At 40.0% G+C, this 20,847-nt stretch overlaps 1 protein-coding gene across 1 annotated transcript in view; it reads right to left on the bottom strand.

Moving 5' to 3' along the window:
* The window catches only part of MRPS18A (mitochondrial ribosomal protein S18A), a 34,731-nt gene extending 15,866 nt beyond the window's left edge, over positions 1 to 18,865 (bottom strand). The window contains exons 1-3 of the mRNA XM_063305159.1: positions 18,735 to 18,865; positions 10,493 to 10,524; positions 3,288 to 3,392 (exon numbers count right to left, since the gene is read on the bottom strand). Of these exons, the coding sequence (XP_063161229.1) occupies positions 3,288 to 3,392; positions 10,493 to 10,524; positions 18,735 to 18,834 (237 nt within the window). The 5' untranslated portion in view covers positions 18,835 to 18,865. The remainder of the gene's footprint in view (positions 1 to 3,287; positions 3,393 to 10,492; positions 10,525 to 18,734) is intronic.
* Positions 18,866 to 20,847: the final 1,982 nt, after the last annotated feature.

The raw sequence follows: 20,847 nt of genomic DNA, 5'->3' as shown, positions 1-20,847 counted from the left end.
ATATGGCCTATAAAATCAAGGCATCTGACTTCACAGTAATGCTTTTGTTTTACAACTGCTTTGAAATCTCTCATTTAATATTTGTTCAAGATTATTAGGTTATAAAACAGGATCAGAAGACACCAATTTATTTTATATAATCAATGTTAGGAGTTTATTATTCCAGCTCCTAAAATTCTTCCACTAACTTCAGTCAGAGAGAATGTGTTTACATTGAGCACAGTAGCCTTTAATTGTGCAATTCTGGCAATTCTTGCTATTGCACACTTCATTAAATCCTAAATATTCAGTATCCTCACTTCAAGTCTATGTGATGGTTTTTAATTCTGCATGGCTTTAAACAATGCACACAACAATCCTAACAACTGTGAAAGTAAATAGCAATAACAATGCTGTAAATAACAATCCTCACCCTTGGAATTGCAAAGTTGTTTGCAATGTCATCTTTTTTTTTTCTGCCACAGTTCGGACAAATAAATTGGTGCAAAGCTGCTACTTGCAATAGAAAGGGGCTTAGACTTCTCCTTCCCACCATATTGCACTTCCAGCCAGGTTCCTCCCACAACTTGCGTCCGCAGCTTTTGAGGTAATTGGGCCATAAGTTTATTTTTGTGTGTAGTTTGGTCTCGGCACTTTGTGTGTGGCATTTTATTGTAAACCGCCCAGAGTCCCCCTCTCTTGGGGGAGATGGACAGTAATAGAAATTTGAAAAATAAATAAATAAATAAATAAATAAATAAATAAATACCACCATTGCTTTCAGAACATCTGGTATTTATTTAATTTTTCCATTACTATCACACAATTCAAATAGCTTTGTAAAGTTAGTGAAATAGTACTTTAGCAGACCCTCTTGATGTACAAATGACCCAGACCTGCAAAGTAATTCCAAGTCTCAAATATTTATTTGTCTTCTTGAAAGCTCATTGTCACTAAATCATTTAAAATTCGATTCAACTCTTTATTTTTCTTATTTTCTTTCATTCATTCATTCGTAGGATTGCCATTTCAGAAGTTACTTCTTTTCCTCCAGATGCATTTGTATCAATGGCCTATTAATCCCACTGATCTTTACCAATACTGCAGATTTGGTGTCTTCCGCTTTAATGGTATATCATTGTCTGGTTTCCTTTCTTTTCATTTGCAGTATGTTTTTTGTCATCCTATCTATATTAGACTTGGAATAACCTTTGTGAAAGTAACTACTGAGTGTTCACATCTTATTTCTTATGCTAACAATTAAAAAACTGGTTACAATAACTTCAGTGGCACAGATATCACTATTCACATTCCTTTTAAAACCTTATCTTAATTTTCTCCTTAGGTAGGAAAAATGCAGAGCCAAGGTTTTAGATCCATTTAATGTTCAGAAGGATGCAAAGCCCCACGTCGGGGCAGGGTCTTCCTATCCTGCATTGGACTTTCAGTAACATTATCCATGTGGAGTTTGCAAGAGTGGGGAGGGGAAGAGGGAGGCAATTGCTTTCCTTCCAGATGGGCCACAATCTTTCACTAAATACAAAGAGTCTGGTAGGAAATGCTTTCTGCCCACAATCATTCAAAAATTCAGGATTTCAGAGTTAGTGAGCATAGTGTGACCAGAGTTAGTAACCCTTTGAAGTCAGATTTTATTTTGCAGTCTGAAATTTGTCCAGTCTCTTACTTGCTATTTTTTTAAAGTGAAATGTAGCTGATAGGGACAGATGTTACCAAAGTTGGTTGTGGCAGCCATACAATTTATTATAAAGGGATCTCTGATACATGCTTGTATGGAGTTAAAAGCAGGGCTACAAGTTCTCTTTCCTCCTACTTCATGGGCATAACCTATCCTCTTTTGGAGTAGGACTTGATTTTAGGGCACCATGGGGCGTGGTTGCTCAGAAATTATGTTTTCCCATGTATTGTAAAGAGTTGCATTGCAAAAATAACCAAATCCCTTTTGTAATACTGAGGCTGCAGAACCCTGCAGAACCCTAGATGAAATGGCACTGCATAGTTGAGCAAAATATTTTTTAGATTTATATTCAGCCTTCCTTACATAATGGTGCTAAAACTATTTAGTAACTTTCCTTGAGCTGCCTTTTGATTAACCAGAAATACAGCTGTCTGGTTTGGATTAAGTATCAATTTGTTTTTCTTCATCCAGTCCATGATTAATTTAGGTCTTGAACAGTTTTTGGTATTTTGCTCTTGAGAATTTTAGCTACAGCTGGAGAGATATTGTCTAGATCCAAGTTTTACCCACTGAAAAATAAAAGGGTAGACCTATAATACTAATTTCTCCTATTTATCTTGGAAAACATACCGCCCACTCACCAGAAATTGTTAGAAATAGTAGACCTCTGATACTAATCAGGATTTCTTTTTCTTACATGTGCACAAAACCAACAATTTCATGAATTATCTTGCAGTTCCAGGAGTGCTTGTTCAGTATGAAATGCAATTCATGCAAAAGTTATATTATGTTCAACAACATAGCTGGTCAACAATGTGAAAATAAACAGAGCTTCAACAACCCTAGATTCTAGTGCTACTGTGTACAGAATGTTCACCAATGTTCCCAAGATGAAATAAATAACTGTTAATCCCTAGTCTTTCTAGGTAGGATTGGGATAGACTTCAGTCTTAAGACCCTGGAAATCTACTGTTACTGTGTAACTAACAAACTTTAGAATTTTCCTAGATTCCTATCCTAGAATATGGAAACCTTTTCCTGCCACATCATGTGAAGTTGTCAGATTTATGGAAAAGATCATTTTGCCAAGCAGCAAACATATATAGAGAAGTAACTTACTTGTACATGCTTATGTGTGCACATTAGTTAGATGTATCTCAATGTTGTGCATACTACAGGTACACATTATGATCACATCCTTTATTGCAATTCTCCCTCTCTGAAAGATTCCTGCCGACTGCCATGATTATATAAGAGATGGCATTTTTGCTTGCTAATTTTTTCTTCTATCTTCTTTTCCTTTTGTGTGGTGCCTATAAGAATGTAAGCTATTATTTTCAACTAAAAACAATCTTGTGTGCATTAGGTTTTGCTGGGATATAAATTTAGCAGTAACACACAGACAACACATATAATTTTGTTTCTCAGCAATCCCCCTGACATTCTGTGCAAAGAAGAGTTGACCTCTAAGACAGATGATTGTTTTATTTGACAACACCAGGCATACAATTATGAGAATGATCTGAAAATAATTTGATTTAGTTATACTTCATCCTCAGCAGGAGGATGTCAGGACAGCTATATTTTAGTAAATATCAGAATAAAAACTCACCATATAATTGTACTTGTGTTTCAAGTTCCAGCGACAAATAGGACAGTTACCAGAAGGATTTGGAGGAGTTGGGTTTCCTACATCTTCTATCATTTTGCCTTCAATCTAAGATATTAAGAACAAATTGATAAGGAAAATTTCAAATCCAAGTTTCAAAAATACATTTTTAACTACTGCTTGCTTTCCTACAATAACTTCTTCAACACATACAACTTAAGCACATCAAACTACAGAAAAGAATAATTAGACTTAGCTGCTACCAACTTATAATATCTCAGAGAATGAACTTGAAAACAGAAAGAAAAAAAATTTCCTTGAGTTTTAAGCAGCGTTTTGCAAGTACCACCAAGTTCTGAAATATTAGACAACTCCCTATTTGGAGGATCCCATTTCACAAAGGAGGAACAAACTCAGAATATCTATCTAATACTCCCTCCTAAAAGCAACAGAACCCACAGTCCTACCCAACCAAAATAAGGAAAGTAAAAAGGCATTTGTTAAGATTATCACTTTGGGGGCGACAGCACTCACAACCTGTAGAAGCTCAAATACCGATCTTTTCTCATAATTGCATCTCTAATGACTAGGATGGCTTCTGCAGCATATTTCTCAAAGCCACTCCAAACTTAGCTTTAAAGTGTTTCAAGTTATGGGAATTCATAGACTTTCTTTGAGGAAGCATTTCAATAAAAAGCTTATCTGCCAAATGGCATTTTCTGTCAACTAGCTTTTGTATTCCTGTTCTAAAAGAAGGTCTGAGGACATATTTGAAAATGTGACAAATTATCATGGGCATCATCACAAAATATCTTGGAAATCTGCTTGCTACAAAAAATACATAGTCAATTTCTTGGGAAGGTTAAAAGGCAGAAGCTGGGTTTAAGATCCAAATGCTAAAGCCCATATTTGACTCAGGTAGCACAACAAAAATACATCCAATTTCTACAGAACAAAAGAGATTCACACAAAAACACACCTCTCCACTAAAACACACATTCAAGCTATTCTCCCCAGATCACATTAAAAAACAGAGCAACTTTACGACAAATAAAACTTACAGGCAATTTCCCACCCAAACAAAAACAATACAAGATTGTGCAGCTTACATGCAACGAATAGCCCAGGTAGCATTCTCCAGATCCAATCAGCAATCACTGGAGAGTGTTTTAAAATATATTCCTTTTCTAACCTTTTCTAAAAGAAGACAGCTTTAATTTCCCATGCTTTTGGCCTCCTGAATCACTGAACTGGAAGTCTTCTAGTCCAAATTCTGGTCAGCAGAAGAGTTTTGCAACTGCAGCAGGCATTTCTAGCCTCTGCTCACTACTTTGAGACAAAGAGAGAGCTCCTGAGGCAATCCACTCTTCTGCCAAAGAGCATATTCCATTTGGAAGTATCTTCTGATGCATGCACAGTGCCCACTGGCACCAAAAATTTGAGGCTCCCTGCACTACCCAACTTTTTTTTTAAAGCCATCTAATAAAAACTAACTACAGGCACAGCACCAGGACATTGTATTTATTTAGAACAGTGTTTCTCAACCTTAGCAACTTTAAGATGTGTAGACTTCAATTAGTACACAAGAACCGTATTCAGACCTTGCTAGCTGGGGAATTCTGGGAGTTGAAGTCCACACGTCTTAAAGTTGCCAAGGTTGAGAAACACTGATTTAGAACAACAAAGATCCCACTGGGATAGTAGAGAGCAACTTAAGGAGCTTGATCCCCTCCTGGTAAACTGATGTTTTGTAACTGGCTATTCTTACCATGGCAGCCATTTAATGAGTGCCCTCATCATACACTCACAAAATGTCAAATGTGCTATCTGAACTTAAAAGATCATCTAAGGTAAAGGTAAAGGTTTCCCTTGACGTAAAGTCCAGTCGAGTCCGACTCTAGGGGGCGGTGCTCATCTCCGTTTCTAAGCCTTGGAGCTGGCGTTGTCCATAGGACACTTCCGGGTCATGTGGCCAGCATGATGACACGGAACGCCGTTACCTTCCTGCCGAAGCGGTACCTATTGATCTACTCACATTTGCATGTTTTCGAACTGCTAGGTGAGCAGGAGCTGGGATTAACAACGGGAGCTCACCCCGCCGCGCGGTTTCGAACCGCCGACCTTCTGATCGACAGCTCAGCGGTTTAACCCGCAGCGCCACCGCGTCCCACATCCTAATGTTTAGGTAGATGATCTTTTCATCTACCTAAACCGCTTCTCTACTATTTTTATGGTTTATTCCTACCATCTGGATATCAGTGAACACGTTTGTTCAATCTTCAGTCCAATAAGACATTGTGGCGTGTTTCTAAAAATAAAACTAGTCTTCTGAGAGGTCTGAATATTCCCTTTTTGTTCTTGATTTTTTTTGTGCCAGCAAACCAGTCTTGAACACTATTTAGCTCTGCTTTTAAAACACAAGGGACACAGGTGTAGGACTAGTGTCAAATCCACTCTTACGTAGATAGGGCTCCCATCTTGAAATGATTTACTCGTAAGATGAAGAGAGAAAAGAACTGATTTTTTGGAGATGTTAGAACTTGGATCCCTTTAAGTATGTAAAATGAGTTATTAGTTTAGGGCTCAAATTGATTTAGTGTGGTTATTAGTACACAAGAACCATATTCAAATGTATGTTAGTGTCACCTGGCTCAAAAAACTGTATAGCAATTTAGATAGCAAAAGGCTTCATTACACAACTTCATATGTAGCTCTGAAGATCAAAGCTTATGTCCATGCCCTCACCACAAGTATTTTCACAAAGCCATACTAAGTGCTGGATGAGGAGGCAAATGCAGCTTTCTCATAAGGTTTTGGCTCTGTTTTTCAACTTGACATTTATGATGCTAAGGAGAAAAGCAAACTGTCCAGGAAAACATTTTCAGATTACACTTATAAACCAGGCAAAAAATAAAACCAAACAAGTGATCTCATTTACAAAGCTTATTTAATTTCATCTGCACCATGTTCTTAACATCACAGAATATTCTTTTTCTCGTGAGTACATTCACCCACCAAAGCACAGATGGGAATTGTCAGTGAACCATCTCCACACCATATCATTCTTAAAGAGACCATGAAAATGTCACTATTTAGCATTAGAGAGTAATGATATATTTTTGTAGTCTTGTGAGTATTCACAACCAAAAGAAAAGCCAACTTAGAGGGAATGAATATTCTGTTCTTCATATCCAAAATATTTTCCTTGCCTTCTTCCAAGCATCCTTTGTGATAAGAGATCCTTGCTTTTCAAGAAAAAAAAGTTCAGCGCCATAATAGTGCATTTGTAGCACTTCAAGGTCTCTATACCTACATCTTCAGTGGACTTCCCTGTATCCCAGTATGGCACCCATATAGGAAACAATATTATTATTACTTGAAGATTCAGTGCTTGAATCTTCTTGATTCTTCAACCTTGAATCTTCCAGAAAAGTTCTGGAAGATTCTGACTAGTTTCTCCATGTTTGTATTATCGTGAGTCCCATTTTACATTATTCTTCCAATACTTGTTTCAGAAATGTTCATGGTGTCTTGAATGTAGCTGGAGTTACTCAGATACTTGACAGAGCAAGTCTAGCTAAGTATACTGTGTACAAGAATGAATATTGCATTAAAATGAGGGAAAGGTGGCAGACTATGCAGAAGACATCTGCCTAGTCGAAGTATTTGAAAGGCAAGGCTGGTGACCTCCCATTCTGTGAAGTGATGACCAATGGGTGGACTGAGCCTCTGCAGTCCATGGGCCCTGCTCCAGGGCAGCTGAAGATGATGTCATTATTATTCAAGTTAACATGTGGATTATAAATCTGAAATAATCTCATTCCCTGCAGGCTCCCAGCTGCATGGGTACAATTTCAGAAACCTCCTATGGGAGGGTGGAAGCGAAAGGAAAATGGAATGAAGGCGAATAGTGGAGTCTTTCCTTCCTACTTGTATTCACCTGCAGGTCCTTTGAGTTGTCAGGCTCACATAAGTCCATATAGTAATTGTATCTGAAGCACCCTGATAAACTAACTCATTATAAACCAACTCATTACACACACACTCTTTGAACTGGTCAGTTAACCCTTTTTATTCCAGCTGACATCCTTAGCTAGCAACTGAAACTATACAGAAGTCTCTCATATTGATTGCTTACCCTATCAGATGGTGAATTTTGCAGTTGGCTGTCACCTGCATGGCAGAATCCTTGAAATGAGTTCTCAGATATGCTATTGTTGTCCAAATAGCATGGTTGTCCAAATCAGGGCTAACCTGAATCAGAAGGGGTGTTTCCCACTTAGCAGCAACCTCAGTTGTTAAGTTTATCAAGAATCCTACACAGGCTTGATCAGTGGGGAAGTCTGTTGGTCTTAGGGAGATATATAATTCACTTTGAGAGAAGAAAGTAATAAATGAGCTTTGATTCCAGGGGCATCTGCAGGCTATGGTAAAAAAATGTCAAGATGGTGTACGCATAAAAACAGGTAGACCTTCAACTGCACTGTTGTGGCTGCTGTATTCGCTTTTTTGACTATGCTCTGTAGACACCCTTGTTAGATTCCCCTCCTATTTATGTGGCAAGAAAGCCAGCTCCTGGTGCTGGATTACTGCTGGGAAAGGCCCACCTGAGGTGATGATGGGTTACCTAGTTCATGATTTAGACAGCCTGGTCTATCTCAATAAGCACTTTGTGTTGGTACTCAAGTAAGATGCTGGCTAGCTGGTAAACATCAGTGAGTCTCCAAATGACCAGTAGCAATTGTTCTCATTCTGAGCAATGGCTTTCCTTCACTTGTTAAAGGAGTTGGGAGATGGTAATCAACCTGTCAAGCTATCCAACACAAACTTGGCTATAGCTAAATTTTACCTACCTACCTACCTACCTACCTACCTACCTACCTACCTACCTACCTAGTAATGTGCACACAGCCCAGATACACATGGTAAGACTTGTAAACTTTGTAGTATACCAGAATGAAGTTACTGTCATGTTCACTGATTCAATGTAGTTTATACATCGTAACGTTTCACATGCCATGGTGCTGACGCGGGTTCTGTTTGGGAGGGAGCTGCTGTGAAACCTTGTGCCAAGCTCTGTATGTGAAATCAGTACAATGGAATGTGTTTGGGTTATGTTATCTGTTCAAGGCCTTTTCCCGCAGACCATCAGAAACCGTTAGGAGCACCTGGGATTGTGAACTTGAGAAGATTCTACAGGGGGAGGGATTTCATTTGCACTGAGGGTTTTTAGTTTGAATTTGGCGCGCTTTCATCATTCTCAGCTTTCTCTGTGATCCTGCATACTATTCTTTAATAAATCAGGTATCTTTGAATTCCTGCTCATGAGTCTGATGGTGTTTTAGAACAGGCAACCATTACAGTTATTCTAAGAAGTTGACTGTCCTCTGTCAACATGAGCATGAGTTACTTCTTCCCCTGTAATTTAAAGCTATACCTTATTTCCCCCATCTTTCTTACAGTTGAATGGACACTGTCCTTCATATTTCTCAGCCCTGGTGCTAGAGGTGGCAGCTGGTTGTATGCATTGATATTTTCTTGTGTTGAGGAACTCTACCTGCCAGTATACCCCTAGAATTCATTCACAAGTTCAGATACATTCCTCTATCAATTTACTATACTGTACTCTATCAAATAATATACTGGTCTATTTTACAGTATATACATTATGACACAAATCCATAAAAACATATCAGAACAATACAACAACATAAAATGGCAGTCTCAGATCAAAGTATCTGGGAAATTACAAAAAAAAGGTTTCCCTAGCAATACCAGGTTGGTGTTATCTCTGGAGACAAGGAAAGGGTGTTTCACAAATGGAAAGTCAACAGAAAACATCAAAGCTCAAAGCACCTTACACAGGAGCTCTTTTCATTTTATTCTCACAACATGTGTGTTATATTAGGTTGAAAGAGAATAAATGGCCCAAAGTCAGCCAGTAGATTTCCATGGCTATGAGTAGACTTGAGCCTGGGTCTTGTGGTCCTGGACTAATACACAAACCACTATACAACACTGGCTCTCCTCTGCCTTCAAAAACAGGATTTTAACAACTAATTACTTACAGTAGAAGATTATCAACTTAATGCACTTAAATCTGAACATCAAACAATTAGACTTTTTCTTTCAGAGAAAGAATTTCAAATATGAATTAGCTAATACAGGAATGTGAGTGAAAAAATTTATAGAAACTGAAACGTAGGCCCTAAAATCAGGACAAGAACTTATATCACAAGTAGAAGCAGAGCTGAACAGCAGGTGAAATTAGAGGAGGAACTGGAATATAAAAGACTGAGAAATGAGGTCCAAACATTAGTTTGCTATTACTTAAGGTTGTTATTAAGCCCTTCTACCACTTGGCTTTTATTTTTAGAAGATTAAGCCAAATGACACTATCATACTCTGTGTCTGTTGCCTCATGTATTTCTTATGATTGGGATTCTATGTCATTATTCATAGTAAACTGAAAAATATTTTTTTAACCAAGAGGTGGCAACTCCTATCCAACCTCCAAAAACTAAGCAAGGTTGGACATTGTTAATACTTGGATGAGAAACCATAAGAAATCCCCAGGGCTGTAAGCTATATCAGGGAGTTGAAAAATATCCCAGAGAAAGGCAATAACAAACAAACTACTCTATATTGTAACAAGCTACATGGATGTGTCTATGAAATCTCCTGGAGTTGGGCTTGACTCAAGGGAGTCTTTACTTTTACCTTATTATATTTTAAAATTCAATTGTTACCTCTTTCTTTTTTTAACAGACAACAAACTAGAAAAAATGATCCCGGCGCCAATTCTATCAATGAATAAATGAGTTCAAAAAGGCTCTTCTTGTATTACTTCATAGTTCTTTCCTGCCCAATGAAATCAGCAGCTGCAGCAATTCCATACTGTTTCAGTAGTTTTAAAGAGGGTCCTAGAAGTTCATAGCCCTGTTCCAGACCTGCAGGCATCCCTACCCTCTAAGAAATCTTTGTTTTTACTGAAGCAGCAAGGGATTATGATAGCGAGTTCTGAGAAAATATTCAGAAGGACAATACAAAGAGTTAGGAAGGTTTTCTTCAGAACTGTATCCAAACACAACAGATTTAAATATGGACTGCTTATTCGTTGAAGGTTACTATTCACTTCCATTTTTCAATAGAAAGTTGATGGCTTATAAAAGTGAATATCTGCAATTTAGAAGATATGGTGTACTTACTGTTGTGGTGTTCCCTTCAGTAGTTTCTACAACTGCAAACACAAAGAAGAGAATGTCAGATACAGTTAAATCCAGTGATGGCTGGTTTTGTTCAGTAAAGAAAGTGTGATCATGAAAAGCGCTTTTACAATTGCTGTGACCTAGTAATAAATATAGTATTAGAATGGAAATAAAGATATTTGAGGAAGGCAATACTTAATACCTTTCCTCCAAATATTTTCTCTAATATTATTCCACAAAATCCTTGGAGAAAGGGCAATTAAAATAAATTTAGTTTACATGAAAAGGAAAGATCTGTCATGTTTTCCAGATTACTGAAAATAGTATGTATAGTAATCATCAGCAATAACAATTTGAGAGCAACCTGAACCTATTAGCCTACTAAGTATCTTGGCACCGCCCAGAGTTCTTCTGGTGGGAGGAGAAGGGCAGTGACAAATTCGATAAACAAACAAACAAACAAATAAATAAAACCTTCAGGCTGAAAAAATTAGCTACTATGTTGTCATGAGTAAGGATGGCGAGCAGGGGGCTCCCATCCAGACTGTCAAGCGCATGCGTAGCACTGAGGAATTGGTCAGCCATTCAAAGAGACACAGATCGGGACCGCCTTAACCCTTGGGGTTTATATGTCTGGGTTTTCCCATGCTTCTTCAGTTTGTTAGGATTCCTGTTAAGTACTAGCAATAAATATTAGAGACCAGTTCCTTGTCTCAGTGTGTTTCCTGGCTGTTAGGACATATGTAATCTAAATGTCCTGCCATTCTGGGGAATGTACAGATGATCCTCTACTGAGTGGAGCAACTTGATATTCTGGGGAACAGAGAAATAAAACAAGTTGAAAGGTGACTATGGCACAAATGATGGAAGATTCATCACAATGTGCAGACTCTTGTTAAAGTTTCTTATCACATCTTCTCAATGGCAATTCGATGAGCAAAAGGGTATCTTCTTAGCTCACATTTCAGTGTATCCCACAAAACACTTCCTAATGGTTCAGCACTTTTCATACTATAAATAATCTTGTTTTATGACACATAATCATGAACAGTGAAAATAAAATGACTCACAGCCACATAATTTGGAAAGGTAACCAGCCTACATAAGTGGGAAGATCTTTATTTTGTCCCTGACAATGGATGAATTTCAAACCCTGAAGCCCAATACATAAAAAAGCTGTGTGGTCAAGTAAAATCCATTTTGTGTGTGCTTTGTTTTGCTCTTGTCTGATAACATCACACACCCAGAGGGTGTGTTGCTATCTCCTTTAGAAAAGGCAACAGATCAATTTCAAGAATTTTCTTTGGAAAATTTCACCCTCTGCCCCAACAGCTGGTGGTTACCTCCTTGTCGGTTTCATGCTGAAATGAATTAAAGGTATACTCTCTGGAGTAAACAGGAACAGAGGATCTTCTCCTGTAGCCAATGCTCTCCTTAGGTGCTAATCGCAGGGATTTCTTATTGTCCTTGATTTCAACTAGGACAGGATCAATCATTTCCCCAGATTCTTTCCCCCATAGGTTTCATCCACAAGGCTGGTTCTATATTGATTGTCTCACAGTGTTTGAGCCACAGTCTGTATCATACTATTACCCATGGAGTGCTTGGTGTTCTCTGAGCTTGGGTGTTTGCTTACAGACGTTTCATTACCCAACCAGGTAACATCATCAGTGTGAATAAGGGGGGGATTTGCTCCCTGTTTATATATAGTACCTTGCCCTGCCAATTTTGGTGGGGGGTGTGGTTTTCTCATTGGTAGCTCCTTGATTAGGGGATTGTTTTTGGCTTGTTTGTTTGTCTAGTGTTAATCCCTGCTTATCTGGGTATTAGCTGCTGGAGAGGATGTATGTTCTGGTCTTTTTATTTCCTTCTTAGATTTTTTATTGTCTTTTTTGAATGGTGCGTAAATGTGGTTTATTTCTATGTGTCTATTGATGGCTGATTTGTCTGTATGCCAAGCTTCCAGGAATTCCCTAGCGTTTTTTGATTTGGCTTGGTCTAGGACGTTCACAGTTTCCCAGTTGAAACTGTGGTTGAGTTTGTCCATGTGTTGTGAGATTAAGGAGTTTTCACTGTGTCTTCTGATTGCTAGTTGGTGTTCATGAATGCACTCGACTAGTCTTCTGCCTGTCTGTCCTACATAGTGGCTGTTATGGTCCATGCACTGTATGTTGTAGATTCCTATTTTTTCTTCTTGGGCTACTGCATCTGTTGCTTTACTTAAGATGATTTGGAGGGCTTTGGTTAGTTTGTGTGCTATAGTGGCAGCTGTAAGCTTGGCATTCAGACAAATCAGCCATCAATAGGCATTTATCTTGAGGTAACAGAGGAAACTATTGAAAAGGTCTTTTCAATTGTGGTGCCCTAATTGTCGAATACTATCTCAGAGACATTTATTCATAGCAACTTTGTTGGCCTTTCTTCATCAGGAAAATTTCATACCTTGGAGTTTGCAATTTTAAGCTTACCGATCCTGTTATGCTACTTGTATGATACATGCAGGGAAGTGTAGATTTTATTATGAATGCAGCAATTCACACTTTCTGATGATTGTGTCAGCTAGTGTCTGGGAGCAAGGAGAGGAATTTGCTTATTTTAGTAGAAAGTTTATTAAAGATGGGGGAAAGGATGGAGTAATTTCAAGATGTGAAAATGCTGTTGGAAAGGTCATGAGTAGCACTGTGAAAAGAAACAAAAATGTCTGTATGTAAGAGTGCACTCCTGCCCACTTGGTTATATGGAAGTGAGAGGCTGGTATGTTGGGGAAATACACATATTGACTACAGTGGAAATGCAGTACTTAAAATGTGGTGTGATAAAAGAAGAGATTCTTCAGCAAAGGATCGTTACCTTGTCGTGGTGCTGGAGCTTGAGCACCTCAATGATGCCATGAACTAAACCGTGAAGGGCCACCTAAGATGGGAAGGTCATGACAGAGAGGTCAGACTAAATGCGATCCCTGGGGAAGGTAATGGCAACCCACCCCAGTATTCTTGCCGTGAAAACTCAATGGATCAGTACAACCAGAGATATGTCGGTATACCATCGGAAGATGAGACCCCCAGGTCAGAAGATGGTCAAAATGCTACTGGGGAGGAACAGAGGATGAGTTCAACTAGCCCCAGATGTGATGACGCAGCTAGCTCAAAGCCGAAAGGACGGCGAGCGGCCGACAGTGCTGGTGGTGAACGGCGAATCCGATGTTCTAAGGATCAACACACCATTGGAACCTGGAATGTAAGATCTATGAGCCAGGGTAAATTGGATGTGGTTATTGGTGAGATGTCAAGATTAAAGATAGACATTTTGGGCGTCAGTGAACTGAAACGGACTGGAATGGGCCACTTCACATCAAATGACCACCAGATCTACTACTGTGGACAAGAGGACCACAGAAGAAATGGAGTAGCCTTCATAATTAATCGTAAAGTGGCTAAAGCAGTGCTTGGATACAATCCAAAAAACGACAGAATGATCTCAATTCCAATTCAGGGCAAGCCATCTATCATCACAGTGATCCAAATATATGCCCCAACCACAGATGCTGAAGAAGCTGAAGTAGAGCAGTTCTATGAGGATCTGCAGCACCTACTGGACAACATGCCTAAAAGAGACGTTATTTTCATCACAGGAGACTGGAATGCTAAGGTGGGCAGTCAAATGACACCTGGAATTACAGGTAAGCATGGCCTGGGAGAACAAAACGAAGCAGGACATAGGCTGATAGAATTTTGCCAAGACAACTCACTCTGCATAATAAACACTCTCTTCCAACAACCTAAGAGACGGCTTTATACATGGACTTCACCAGATGGACAACACCAAAATCAGATTGACTACATCCTTTGCAGCCAAAGGTGGCGGACATCTATACAGTCGGTAAAAACAAGACCTGGAACTGACTGTAGTTCAGATCACAACTTCTTCTTGCACAATTTAGGATCAGACAAAAGAGATTAGGGGAAACCCACAGATCAGCTAGATATGACCTCACTAATATTCCTAAGGAATATGCAGTGGAGGCGAAGAATAGATTTAAGGGATTGGACTTAGTAGATAGGGTCCCAGAAGAACTATGGACAGAAGTTCACAACATTGTTCAGGAGGCGGCAATAAAATACATCCCAAAGAAAGAGAAAACCAAGAAGGCAAAATGGCTGTCTGCTGAGACACTAGAAGTAGCCCAAGAAAGAAGGAAAGCAAAAGGCAACAGTGATAGGGGGAGATATGCCCAATTAAATGCAAAATTCCAGAGGTTAGCCAGAAGAGATAAGGAATTATTTTTAAACAAGCAATGCGCGGAAGTGGAAGAAGACAATAGAATAGGAAGGACAAGAGACCTCTTCCAGAAAATTAGAAACATCAGAGGTAAATTCCAGGCCAAAATGGGTATGATCAAAAACAAAGATGGCAAGGACCTAACAGAAGAAGAAGAGATCAAGAAAAGGTGGCAGGAATATACAGAAGACATGTATAGGAAGGATAACAATATCGGGGATAGCTTTGACAGTGTGGTCAGTGAGCTAGAGCCAGACATCCTGAAGAGTGAGGTTGAATGGGCCTTAAGAAGCATTGCTAATAACAAGGCAGCAGGAGATGACGGCATCCCAGCTGAACTGTTCAAAATCTTGCAAGATGATGCTGTCAAGGTAATGCATGCTATATGCCAGCAAATTTGGAAAACACAAGAATGGCCATCCGATTGGAAAAAATCAACTTATATCCCCATACCAAAAAAGGGAAACACCAAAGAATGTTCAAACTATCAAACAGTGGCACTCATTTCACATGCCAGTAAGGTAATGCTCAAGATCCTGCAAGGTAGACTTCAGCAATTCATGGAGTGAGAATTGCCAGATGTACAAGCTGGGTTTAGAAAAGGCAGAGGAACTAGGGACCAAATTGCCAATTTCTGCTGGATAATGGAAAAAGCCAGGGAGTTTCAGAAAAACATCTGTTTTATTGACTATTCTAAAGCGTTTGACTGTGTGGACCAGAACAAATTGTGGCAAGTTCTTAGTGGTATGGGGATACCAAGTCATCTTGTATGCCTCCTGAGAAATCTGTATAACGACCAAGTAGCAACAGTAAGAACAGACCACGGAACAACGGACTGGTTTAAGGTTGGGAAAGGAGTACGGCAGGGCTGTATACTCTCACCCTACCTATTCAACTTGTACGCAGAACACATCATGCGACATGCTGGGCTTGAGGAATCCAAGGCTGGAGTTAAAATCGCTGGAAGAAACATTAACAATCTCAGATATGCAGATGACACCACTTTGACGGCTGAAAGCGAAGAGGAACTGAGCAGCCTTATGATGAAGGTGAAAGAAGAAAGTGCAAAAGCTGGCTTGCAGCTAAACCTCAAAAAAACCAAGATTATGGCAACCAGCTTGATTGATAACTGGCAAACAGAGGGAGAAAATGTAGAAGCAGTGAAAGACTTTGTATTTCTAGGTGCGAAGATTACTGCAGATGCTGACTGCAGCCAGGAAATCAGAAGACGTTTAATCCTTGGGAGAAGAGCATGACAAATCTCGATAAAATAGTTAAGAGCAGAGACATCACACTGACAACAAAGGTCCGCATAGTTAAAGCAATGGTATTCCCAGTAGTAACATATGGCTGCGAGAGCTGGACCATAAGGAAGGCTGAGTGAAGGAAGATAGATGTTTTGGAGCTGTGGTGTTGGAGGAAAATTCTGAGAGTGCCTTGGACTGCAAGAAGATCAAACCAGTCCATACTGCAGGAAATAAAGCCAGACTGCTCACTTGAGGGAATGGTATTAAAGGCAAAACTGAAATACGTTGGCCACATAATGAGAAGACAGGACACCCTGGAGAAGATGCTGATGCTAGGGAGAGTGGAAGGCAAAAGGAGGAGGGGCCGACCAAGAGCAAGATGGATGATATTCTAGAGGTGATGGACTCATCCCTCGGGGAGCTGGGGGTGTTGACGATCAACAGGAAGCTCTGGCGTGGGCTGGTCCATGAAGTCACAAAGAGTCCGAAGTGACTGAACGAATAAACAACAACATGTAACTCAAATTCGTTAAAAAGCTGGGGAAGCAAACTAAAGCCAAAGACTCATTCTTCCAGCATTCATGCAGGCCTGGCTGAAGGGAGGGCTCTTCTCAGGCAGCTAAAGGATGTAAAGTTGGTCCTTCCTGAACTTCAAAGAGAAGCACATTTGACTATGCAGGTACCTCCAAGAAGGCCCACCCACAAACAACACCTGTTGGCCCTCCTTGGTTCTTAGAGCACCTTTTAACACGAAGAGTCGGAAGCGACTAAACAAATAAACAACAACAAAGGAAGAGATTGGATAGAAAATGAATGAATGGATACTAAAATGAGATGGTTTTGGTCATATAAAGAGCATGAATAAGAACTGAATGGTAAAACAAAAGCACAAAGGAAGATTAAATGGGTTGAAAAGAAGTGGGAGACTGGGAATATCACTGCTAAACAGAGTTGGTGAGATCCTCAATCAAACAAAACTACATGACAAAAATAGGGAGAAAGAAAAAAAGAGAACACATGAAACATGTGTGGACATGACAGAAGCAAAGATGGCTCAGTTAAATATAAAGATTTGGATAAACATAGAGAATAGTGTTGTGTGATCTAGGTTTCTTTCTTACATTTTTTATTCTTGCCAATCCGAAGCAATGTTGGAAATAAATTATGTAAAGGAGCCTAAGACTCTGTCTATTAGCAGGATAACTCTCTGAAATCAAAGTGGAATGGACCAAATGTGATATGGGAGAAGCTAGCATGAGAAAGATAGAATTTGAAAATGTGCCAAATCTCATGTGCCAAATCTCATCAGCTAGGGAGCAAAATAAATAAATAAAACCCCCCAATATGGGAGAGGCAGATTAAAAAAAAAATCCTAGAGTAGTCAATGTTATCAGAATCCCTGCACAGATTACAGACTTACTGTACTCTTACACAGAAAAACTAGAGTTGTCCAGTGCAACTTGATAACATTGTGGGAAAACAAGTGTAACACACAGAACACTAGTATTTTCCTCCTAAAAAGCTTAATAGAAAGAAATGAAAAGTATTCAACCAATAGGAAATATGCGGGGCAAGAAAATGGGAAGAGAAGAGCCTTACATTGAGTCAGACCACTGGCATATTTAACCCAGCATGTCTCTCATTGGCAGCAGTTCTCCGGTTTCCAATAAATGTTTTTCCAGTCTTAACCTGGAGTTGCGGGGATTAACCTTATATATATAAAACATATGGTCTACTACTAAACAACCTCCCCTCCCTTAAGAAAATCAATCTGTCAGAATTCTGACTGACAATCTAGACCAGTGTTTCTTAAACTTTGTCCTCTCAGGACTCCTTCCAACTTTTAAAAATTATGGAGGACTACAAAACAGCTTTTGTTTGTATGGGTTATATTTACTGACATTTACCATGTTAAAAATTAAAATTGATGTATTGGCTGCCACTACCACTTCTCACAATTGTTTGATGGGGTTTAATATTGTATTATTTTTCAACATTGGCTGGCAAATAATTTTGATTTCCCGAACCTCTGAGAGGATCTTGGGGAACACCAGGGATCCTGGGACCACACTTGAAGAAACAATGATCTAGACACTTGATACTATTTTAAGACTGTTAATTCCACATTCTTACTACACCAGCTTTCCCCAGCCTAGGTGTGTTTGCCGTTTTTCCCTACAATCTACATCCACGAGGATCAATCCAATGCACTGTCTCTGTATTATCTGCAGCTACACTTCCACCTGAACTTTCTTTTCAGTACTTCCAGGTTACATACTATCTCGGTGCATTTGCTACAACAGAGTGAACTCTCCGACACTTCATACCCCGAGAGGAGGAGGAGAAAGAAAAGAGGAAGAGGTGGAGCATACCTCATACCTGCTCACGCTTATGAAACGGATATTATATACTTGATAATGTGGTCTTGCCTTTCTACCTTGCGCTGCACGGTGTATCCTAGGGATTACGAGCACGTGCCCCGACCCCCACCCACTCTCGGACTCATTAAATCCCGATCTAAGCGGAAGACCGTAAAAAATTGCACAGAAACGGCGCTTCTCTTCGAGGGCCGCCAGACATCGCCCTGGAGGAAAGTGCCCCAGATGCTCGGGCTCTTTGCGGAAGATGCTCAACCACTCCTTGGCCAGCGCTTCTCCCCTGGGCCCCGGCCGTTGGTTTTGAAGCATCTGGTAGGGAAAGAAAACATCGGCACTCACCCTGCCGGAGTCCGCGAAACGGAGGCCGAGTCCAGGCGCCCCCCAAAAAGCGAGGCAGAAGCGCGGTAAAGCGAGAGAATAACCCCATGGGAGCCGCCATCTTAGAAGCGCTACGGCGCTTCCGCTTCCGCAGTCCCGCGATTGGGGCTGGGCGGTCTCCGACTCCGCCCCGGGAAAGCGCCGCCGATGCCGCGGCGGCTAGCCAACTCCGGGCTTTCGAAGTATGTTTGGACGCTTAACCTTTCTCAGCCAAAAATACGGCAGAGCAGGATCTCATCCACGAAATAGGTTTGCTCTAACGATGTGCCATGAAGACGAGGGTTTCTACACGTTAACCTGCTAACTGGGAGTCTCCTTTGCTACCAGTATTGGGAGGATGAGTTGCCTGTGGATTTCTCTTTCCAAGTGGATTTGTTTTGTAAATATGAGTGCTAAGTTAAGCACTGAGATGCTGCTGTTTGTTAAGAAGCGTCAGCGGCTTTAATTCTTCTTACACTACTGATTTTGTCTTCTCAGACACAATTTTGTGGGATAGGAAAAGCCACGGTTACCAGGTATCTGGACAGGCAAAGGAGGACACGGACAATAGGAAAGGAGGACACAAACGTTCTTGGCATCCTCCACAAAAACTGCAAAAAAATGTACTTAGGCCTACATGTATCTGACATTACTTTTTCCAGCATTAGAAAGTTTGGTTTTTCAATTGCAATATTTTCCCAACAAACCTTTACAGTATTGTTAGAAGGTGGAAATCTTCCCATTCGTTTCCCAAGCCGGGAACCAACTGAAACCTCTAATTGGCTGAGTCAGAAATAAGTTTATTAGTACACAACGCAACTCAAAATAACTCTGTATACTGTGGCTGTACCATACAAAGACATAATTTAGTATTTATACATCTAATGATACATGAATACATTAATTTCACTAGCTCATCTTTATTATCATCCTAATATTTTATGTAGTAACTTCAGGGAGGATTTAGTTTGACATAAAATACAGTTACTCATCAAATGAATAGAATGCACTATTCATTAGTTCCAGTCTATTTGAAGCTAACCTTGAATGTATTATTTCAGTGGAACAGTACATTCCTTTCTCAAATGTTTATCTAGTCTCTAGCGTGAGAGGCTTGTCCTGAAGAATTTTTAATGCCTCTTGTTTCTATCAGCTAAAAATTCTTACAGTATTTTCAAGAACACCTTAGTGATAATATAAAATCAGCGATGCACTTTTCAAATTTTACCATAGAAACATATGATCAATGGTGATCTACAGGCTACAGTGATAATAGATTTGACATGGTTGGTTCAGAGCTGATTGCTGGATTCAGGAAATACATAACGTAAATCTAGGCTGTTGAGTCTGTCAATGGATGAGGGAAAGAAAGAAGCAGACAATTTACAAGGCCGCAGTACATGAAAATTTGAATGACTACTGTTGGAAAACATTTCCATCCCACAAAGAAAGACACTCAAAAAGCCAGACAATATTTGATTTTAAGGCTATGCCTACTGGACAGAGGACATGAGGACAAAAAAGAGGACATAGCTTCCTTTTGCTGGACATTTGGTAACTCTAGGAAAGGCTGAAAGTACTATATAAGGGCTCATTCACACATCCCCCTAACAGCAGTTTGAGGATGCCTTGCTAACCATTGTTTCGGGACAGATTCTTATGATGCTGACTCCCCTTCAGCCTGAGTATAGGATGAAGCAGGAGGGAGCTCGGTTGATGCTCCATCTGTGGCCTTCCTGCTTTGTTGCATAGCCCTCCAGGGCATTGCCAACCTGTCAACTGGGGGATGGGGGGAAGTGGTTGGACACACATCTGCCACTCTTTTTAGGTAACGCAAGGCACAGCTTCAAGACTAGCCCAACAGTCAACCACTATTGCAGAGTGCATTCAGGGATATTAGCATGATGTGTGGGGACCAGCCTGGCATAAACAACTACTTGGTGTTTCACTGTCAGGTGACACTCAACCTCAGGATGCTCTAGATCAGTGTCTCTTAACCTCAACAACTTTAAGATGTGTGGACTCAAATCCCATATCTTAAAGTTGCTGAGGTTGAGAAACACTGCTCTAGATCACAAGACAGCAGCCATCTTGG

This window comes from Candoia aspera, chromosome 1 (assembly GCF_035149785.1).
Source record: "Candoia aspera isolate rCanAsp1 chromosome 1, rCanAsp1.hap2, whole genome shotgun sequence".
Taxonomy (NCBI): Eukaryota; Metazoa; Chordata; class Lepidosauria; order Squamata; family Boidae; genus Candoia; species Candoia aspera.
This window is presented reverse-complemented; position numbering and strand designations above follow the sequence as displayed.